Source organism: Triticum dicoccoides, chromosome 3B (genome assembly GCF_002162155.2).
Source record: "Triticum dicoccoides isolate Atlit2015 ecotype Zavitan chromosome 3B, WEW_v2.0, whole genome shotgun sequence".
Classification (NCBI taxonomy): Eukaryota; Viridiplantae; Streptophyta; class Magnoliopsida; order Poales; family Poaceae; genus Triticum; species Triticum dicoccoides.
The window spans coordinates 844893992-844901462 of NC_041385.1; the positions used below are offsets into that span (position 1 = coordinate 844893992).

The 7471-nt window shown below is 47.1% G+C and overlaps 1 protein-coding gene across 1 annotated transcript; it reads right to left on the minus strand.

Moving 5' to 3' along the window:
- Positions 1 to 3485: 3485 nt before the first annotated feature.
- Positions 3486 to 6551, minus strand: LOC119278865. The gene is made up of 6 exons (XM_037560212.1): positions 6184 to 6551; positions 5815 to 5921; positions 5456 to 5722; positions 5197 to 5364; positions 4126 to 4215; positions 3486 to 4009 (listed from the first exon to the last, which is right to left on the minus strand). Exons 1-6 carry the CDS (start codon positions 6480 to 6482, stop codon positions 3822 to 3824), a joined length of 1119 nt encoding a protein of 372 aa, XP_037416109.1. The 5' UTR covers positions 6483 to 6551; the 3' UTR covers positions 3486 to 3821.
- Between the last annotated feature and the right edge of the window lie 920 nt (positions 6552 to 7471).

The window sequence follows — 7471 nt, forward strand, 5'->3', positions numbered from 1 at the left end:
CTAAGCCTCTCTCACGAGCAAAACATGATCAGCACCAAGACTCCATGGGTGTTAGAATCATTACTATGTAATCTAGATTATTGACTCTAGTGCAAGTGGGAGACTGAAGGAAATATGCTCTAGAGGCAATAATAAAGTTATTATTTATTTCCTCATATCATGACAAATGTTTATTATTCATGCTAGAATTGTATTAACTGGAAACAATGATACATGTCTGAATACATAGACAAACATATAGTCACTAGTATGCCTCTACTTGACTAGCTTGTTTATCAAAGATGGTTATGTTTCCTAGCCATGGACAAAAGAGTGGTCATTTGATTAACGGGATCACATCATTAGGAGAATGATGTGATTGACATGACCCATTCCGTTAGCCTAGCACTTGATCGTTTAGTATGTTGCTATTGCTTTCTTCATAACTTATACATGTTCTTGTAACTATGAGATTATGCAACTCCCGTTTACCGGAGGAACACTTTGTGTGCTACCAGACGTCACAACGTAACTGGGTGATTATAAAGGTGCTCTACAGGTGTCTCCAAAGGTACATGCTGAGTTGGCATAATTCGAGATTAGGTTTTGTCACTCCGATTGTCGGAGAGGTATCTCTGGGCCCTCTCGGTAATACACATCACTTAAGCCTTGCAAGCATTGTAACTAATGAGCTAGTTATGAAATGATGTATTACGGAACGAGTAAAGAGACTTGCCGGTAACGAGATTGAACTAGGTACTGGATACCGACGATCGAATCTCGGGCAAGTAACATACCGATGACAAAGGGAACAACGTATGTTGTTATGCGGTTTGACCGATAAAGATCTTCGTAGAATATGTAGGAACCAATATGGATATCCAGGTTCCGCTATTGGTTATTGACCTAGAATAGTTCTAGGTCATGTCTACATAGTTCTCGAACCCGTAGGGTCCGCACGCTTAACGTTACGATGACAGTTTTATTATGAGTTTATAAGTTTTGATGTACCGAAGTTTGTTCGGAGTCCCGGATGTGATCACGGACATGACGAGGAGTCTCAAATGGTCGAGACATAAAGATTGATATATTGGACGGATATATTTGGATACCGGAAAGGTTCCGGATGAGATTGGGAATATACCGAAGCTCCGGGAGGTTACCGAAACCCCCCGGTAAGTATATGGGCCTTATTGGGCCTTAGTGGAAAGGAGGGAGAAGGGGCAAAGGAGCCCCCCCCCAAGCCCAATCTGAATTGGGAGGGGGGCCGGCCCCCCTTTCCTTCTTCCCTCCCCTCTCTTCCTTCCCTCTCCTACTCCTAATAGGAAAGGGGGGGGGGCAAACCTACTTGGAGTAGGATTGCCCCCCCTAGGGCGCACCTCCCCCCTTGGCCGGCCCTCTCCTCCTCTCCCCCTTTATATACGGGGGAGGGGGGCACCCCTAGAACACACAAGTTGATCTACGGATCGTTCCTTAGCCGTGTGTGGTGCCCCCCTCCACCATATTCCACCTCGATAATATCGTCGCGGAGTTTAGGCGAAGCCCTGCGCCGGAAGAACATCATCATCGTCACCACGCTGTCGTGCTGACGGAACTCATCCCCGATGCTTTGCTAGATTGGAACCCGGGGAACGTCATCGAGCTGAACGTGTGCTGAACACGGAGGTGCCGTACGTTCGGTACTTGGATCGGTCGGATCGTGAAGACGTGCGACTACATCAACCGCGTTGTCATAATGCTTCCGCTTACGGTCTACGAGGGTATGTGGACAACACTCTCCCCTCTCGTTGCTATGTCATCACCATGATCTTGCGTGTGCGTAGGAATTTTTTTGAAATTACTACGTTCCCCAACACTTACCCAGTGACAGAAAGGGTTGCAAGGCACGTATTGTATTGTTGCCATCGAGGATAACAAGATGAGGTTTATATCATATTGCTTGAGTTTATCCCTCTACATCATGTCATCTTGCTTAATGTGTTACTCTGTTCTTATGAACTTAATACTCTAGATGCAGGCAGGAGTCGGTCGATGTGTGGAGTAATAGTAGTAGATGCAGGCAGGAGTCGGTCTACTTGTTATGGACGTGATGCCTATATACATGATCATGCCTAGATAATCTCATAATTATTCTCTTTTCTATCAATTGCTCGACAGTAATTTGTTCACCCACCGTAATACTTATGCTATCTTGAGAGAAGCCTCTAGTGAAACCTATGGCCCCCGGGTCTATCTCCTATCATATTTGCTTGCAACCTACTTTTATTTGCATCTTTACTTTCTGCATTATATTATAAAATACCAAAAATAAATTTATCTTATCTTACTATCTTTATTAGATCTCACTTTTGCAAGTGGCCATGAAGGGATTGACAACCCCTTTATCGCATTGGTTGCGAGTTGTTTATTTGTTTGTGTAGATTTGTGGGACTTGTTGAGAAGCCTCCTACTGGATTGATACCTTGGTTCCCAAAAACTGAGGGAAATACTTACGCTACTATTGCTGCATCACCCTCTCCTCTTCGAGGAAAACCAATGCAAGCTCAAGACGTAGCAAACACCACCAATTTGGCAATAGCCAATTTGGGCTTGACATTCCCCACATTCCTTTGAACCTATGATGGTGTTCTGGACTAAGAGGTACTCACCATGTCGTCTCCCGGCCAGGAAGGCCGGGCAAGGACCCCCGTGGCGGTTCGTTACTGGGCCACTTCGGGCAACCCATGATGCATACATGGAAGATTTCACAAGACTTGGCGCACAAGATGATAACCCTTCTAAATCCTAGGCCTTCGGGATATTATATAAACCGAGGCTAGGCTTGTCGATATAACATATTCTAGATATTCTAGACATCCTAGAAGAGAGATAGGCTCAATACACATATGATCTCAAGGTATATCAACATGTACTCTATACCCCATTCATCAATAAAATACAAGCAGGACGTAGGGTTTTACCTCTTCGGGAGGGCCTAAACCTAAGTAAACATTGTGTCCCCTCTCAGTCCTGTTACCATCGTGCCAAGGCTACCAGCTCGGGACCCCCTATCCAAATTTACACGCACCAATTCAACGATCTCCCTCACGGCCTTGTGTTTAGCTGGATTATTCATTCAGGCCCTGAACATTCCAGCACAGCCCCTCCGGATCGACCACCTGACCACAAAGGCCTCACCTGATGTTGACCTTCATATTTGTCTCGGCCAACACCGCGTGCGGCCGCAAGGACTTGCCCAACAGCGAGCGCGACAATGATCTTGACATGTTGCTCCTTCGGCAGCGGCGTGCCAAGAAGTTCCTTGAGCTCAAGCACCTCAGCCTCATCTATGGCTAGATCCTCAGCCAGGAACGACACCATGCGACGCACTTTCAGCAGGAGAGGCATTGGAGGGAACAATCTAAGATGGAACATAGCACTTACTCCCTCTGTTCACTTTTATAAGACCTTGAAGACATTTCAGACATTGTGCAAAACAGCCCATTTTGAGCTGTCTGAAACGACTTACAAAAGTGGACGGAGGGAGTACATTAATTTGTCGTAAACAAGGTTTATTTTTCTTTCCCACACCAGCCTCCCAACCTCTGCAGCTCTGACATCACAATCCTGGGAGTGGGAAACCACAGTAAAATCCAATGAATCCAGGGATGGCAGCATCACCACTCAAACAACACCATCCACACGTAATTCAAGCACACCCCTGACACGTGTGAAACAAACCCAGCACAGAGGTTTAACGGGAGCACACTCGTGTAAGAAAGCAAGGCCCGGGAGCAGCCTGGCAGGAGGCGGCGCCGCGCAGGCCAGGCAGCGACAGCAGTTCTCGGACAGCCAGGCAGTCCTCAGTCCTCACCCCAGGCATCGTCGCGCGCAGCTTGTCGGGCGGTGATCCGGCTCCTCCTTGCCTCCTCCTGCTCTTTCCGCTCGCCTGCATCCATGGTCGTGAACTGCTTTAGTCCCATCCCGTGGGCGATCAGCCTCTGCGCCGTTCTCGCCGACGTCTTCGGCCTCGGCGTCGGCGGTTCTAGGTCTGCAGTTCAACATGGAAACAACATACGGTGGAAGGTATGAGCTATGAACTACACATGATCCTTAGGGAGAAGAAGATCAAACTGAAAAGGATCATCACAAGGAACAAGCTGTTACCTGTACCATCGATTTTTGCCAAAAGATCGTCATTATCCTTTAGTGGCCGTACTTTGTATCTTGGAGGCACGGAAGCTTGTGCCTCCTTAGCTACAGGAGTACATGACAACAGGCCAACAGGTCAATAGGCCAGAATAGAATCAATAAAGCCAGAAAACAGAAGTACAGAGACCTTGCAAGTTCGTATCATCAGCATAAGTTCTAAGTACCAGCAGGATGGAAAACGCTGAACCAGCATGAAAGTATAAGCTTCAACAATAAACCAAGACTAACAGTAAATTATGTACTCTGCTTTCTACAAAATTATTATGCATTCTGCTTTCAGCATTGGACTTCAGGAATACCATTTTTTTGTATGCTCGTGCATCAAAATTACGCATACATCATGAGATAAACAAAGTGTCACGTAACCTAATTGGAATAAGGGATGTGTGCCAATTTGTACTTCATATCATGTTTTGTACTTTGTGGGAAGCACACAAGCTTGTGACCAGTTAGCTACAGGTCAATAGGCCAGAATGAAGCGGTCAGAATGCATCGATTAGAACCAGGGAACATAAGTATAGAAATCTTGCAAGTTCATATAATCAGCACAAAGTTCTATGGTCCAAAACAATGGAAGAACACTGAACCTGCACAACAGTATAGCTTGAGCAATAAAGAAAGTCTAATAGTCAATTATGCATTTTGCTATCTAGGTTGGACTTCATAACTGTCATGTTTTCTCATAGATATCAAAATTACACATATATCACGAAATAAACAAAGTCCCACGCGGCCTAATTGGAAAAAAGGAATTACAATGATTTCCTCTATTAATTTAGTGCCCTCACAATGAAAATCTGGGGAACTGCCCTTCGGCAGGAAATAATTATGAAAATGGAAACAATGCTTGTCCAATGCATCTTATTTGACATCAGAGCTTTGCTTCCATAGGTGGAGTTGTGTACGTATACATTTCAATAATACAAAAGTCTAGGTTAAACAAGAATGTGGCGACAGTTTCTAGATCATGGAATACGAAGAAACATGCAGAAAGATTATCAGAAGTAACTATCAGAATCAAATTACCAGATGATGGGGTCCGGAAAACTGCAAGTGCAACAGAATCATTGACCCAGCGGATGGCAACTCCATGGTCTCCAAACTTCTCAAAAATCCTTTCCAAATCTGTTGTGCGTGTACTAGGTGGGAAGTCGTAAAGAACAAGGGCATGCCTTGTCCCAAATCGTTTTGCAGCTGCAAAACCAAACAAAAGAACAAGAGTTTAGTTTACCCACCATGAGCAAGCTAACTAGACAGAGAAGACTAGTCATCCTGAATAAATTACCATCCTTATTATCTTTCTCATCCGCACGACCCTTTGATCGACCATGAGCTGGATCAGACCCCTTGTCATCCAGATCCCTCTCTGAAGCGCACTGGTCGCTGTACAGAACACTCTTATCATAAAGAAAAGAACCCCTTCCCCTCCTCTTGGTCCCTGAAGATGAAGTGCTACTTTTCTCTGAAGAACTACAAGGCGTTGTCACCCTCGCCTCTTGCACGAGGGGGCGCACCGGCGTCTCGTCGCCACGGTCCGCAATAGCCTCCCAATCTGCATATGCGTCAGAGGAAGAATGTTAATGTCTCAGTTTTGCCTGAGCTGTTTTCAGCTTAGCACAGAGACAGAGGCCACTAGAATAATACCATCGTCTTCATCTTCGTCCTTCTTGTCGACGCTAGCTGAGGCTTTCGAGTCCTTGGATCCCGTAGCAGCCTCCGGCGATGCAGAATTCTCCGTTGCCGCATGATCCCTTCAATGTACATTATCAGAAGCAGAGCAGGAGTTAGTCAGGTCAGATGGCCCAAACAGGGAGCAGCTGCAGCTGAGTTTGTTCAGATCGTGTGCCACATTTGCGTGATCCGTGCTCTGACATCTACGAGATCGCGAGCTAGAAGCTACTCGAATTTACAGAGAAAACAGCTAAAAAATTGCAAATTGGCAAGTCCAGGTCGAGCAGGCCAAGATTCGGTTCAGAAGCAAGAACAGAGCTTGGGGGAGGAGGAGGAGCAAACCCTAGGGCCTGGGGCTGGGGGGCTTCTTTCTGGGCGCGGAGGCGGAGGACGATGGCGCGGGAGCGGATGGCGTCGGCCTGGAGCGTGTTTCCGCGGGAGGCGTGGAGGCCGGCGAGGTCGCCGAGCGCCGTGGCGAGGCGGAGATCGGCGCCCGCCCGAGGCGGGGAGGCAGCGGTGGAGAGGCTGGAGACGACGGACTCGAGGAGGGAGATGGCGCCGTCGACGTCCCCGGCGTCCACCAGGTCGTCCACCTCCTCCGTCCAGCGGTGGCCGCCGGCCGCCGCCGCCGCCGCGTCCATCGGTGGGGGTAGGCTGGGCTGGTCTCTCGCGTGGACTGTACACAGGTGGGAGACGGTAGTGGGCTGAAGTGTGGGTCCCGCACACAGCTAATTTTGTGGTGATGATGCTTTGCTTGAGGGGTGCTTGCGCTTCCCTTACTAATTGGACCATTCTCTTCTCTAAAACTTTTTTTTTGCTGATACCCTTCTCTAAAACTTCTTATTCGAACAAATTAAAAGAGTAAATTACACTGGTAGCACTCGACATGTATGTACACTTTCATCAAACGACTGGTTGGTTGACAACGAAAAGAGGCACGCTTGTCTTGCGCGGCCACTTTGGTCCAAAATCGGTCTGGCTGGGTTTAAACCGATGACTGGGCGGTTGACTCGTACGAGGCGTCGGTTCATGACGTCTATTGAAGTTGTCGAATCAAAACTTTTGCAAAAAGGACCTTGCAAGCCTCTCGTGTAACCGTGGTCCAACAAATTGTTATACACCTATTCGCAGCCAATTTCCCACCGCAGATCCCTAATGTCTAGCCCTAGCTTCCATTCCCCACTCTCATTCTCCCCCTCTACGACTTTGGCAGTCGCGGCATGCCCGCTGAGGGTGACGGTGAGGCAACACATCCTCTTACGCACTGCTTTGTCCTCATCTTCTTCCACTCCTCCCTCTCTTCGGATGGACGGATCTTGAGTAATGCCTCGCCGTAGTAACTTCAATGGCGAGGTGGCGACTTGATCAATGGCATGGTATCATGATGAAGAAGCTAATCACGTCCAAACTACATGTAACCCTTGTTGTGTTATTTCTTCTCTCATTTCTCCTTTTCCCTCTATCCTTCTCTTTCATTTCTTCTATGTTTGAAAGTGTTTTATACTGATAATGTTGTTAGTTAGGAGAATTGTGATGGTGGTGGGTTTTACCCTAAGGAGTACAAGGAAGTTTGTTAGAATCAGTTACAAATTTTTTGAGCTTGCTGCTTCAGACCAAATAATCACGAAGT

Excerpts from the sequence above, each read along its gene's own strand:
- LOC119278865 (XM_037560212.1), bottom strand. The coding sequence starts at position 6,482 with ATGGACGCGGCGGCGGCGGCGGCCGGCGGCCACCGCTGGACGGAGGAG. Across the intron at positions 5,922-6,183 it reads CCCCAGCCCCAGGCCCTAGG|GGATCATGCGGCAACGGAGA; the intron begins GTTTGCTCCTCC and ends TGTACATTGAAG. Across the intron at positions 5,365-5,455 it reads TGAGAAAGATAATAAGGATG|CTGCAAAACGATTTGGGACA; the intron begins GTAATTTATTCA and ends TTGGTTTTGCAG.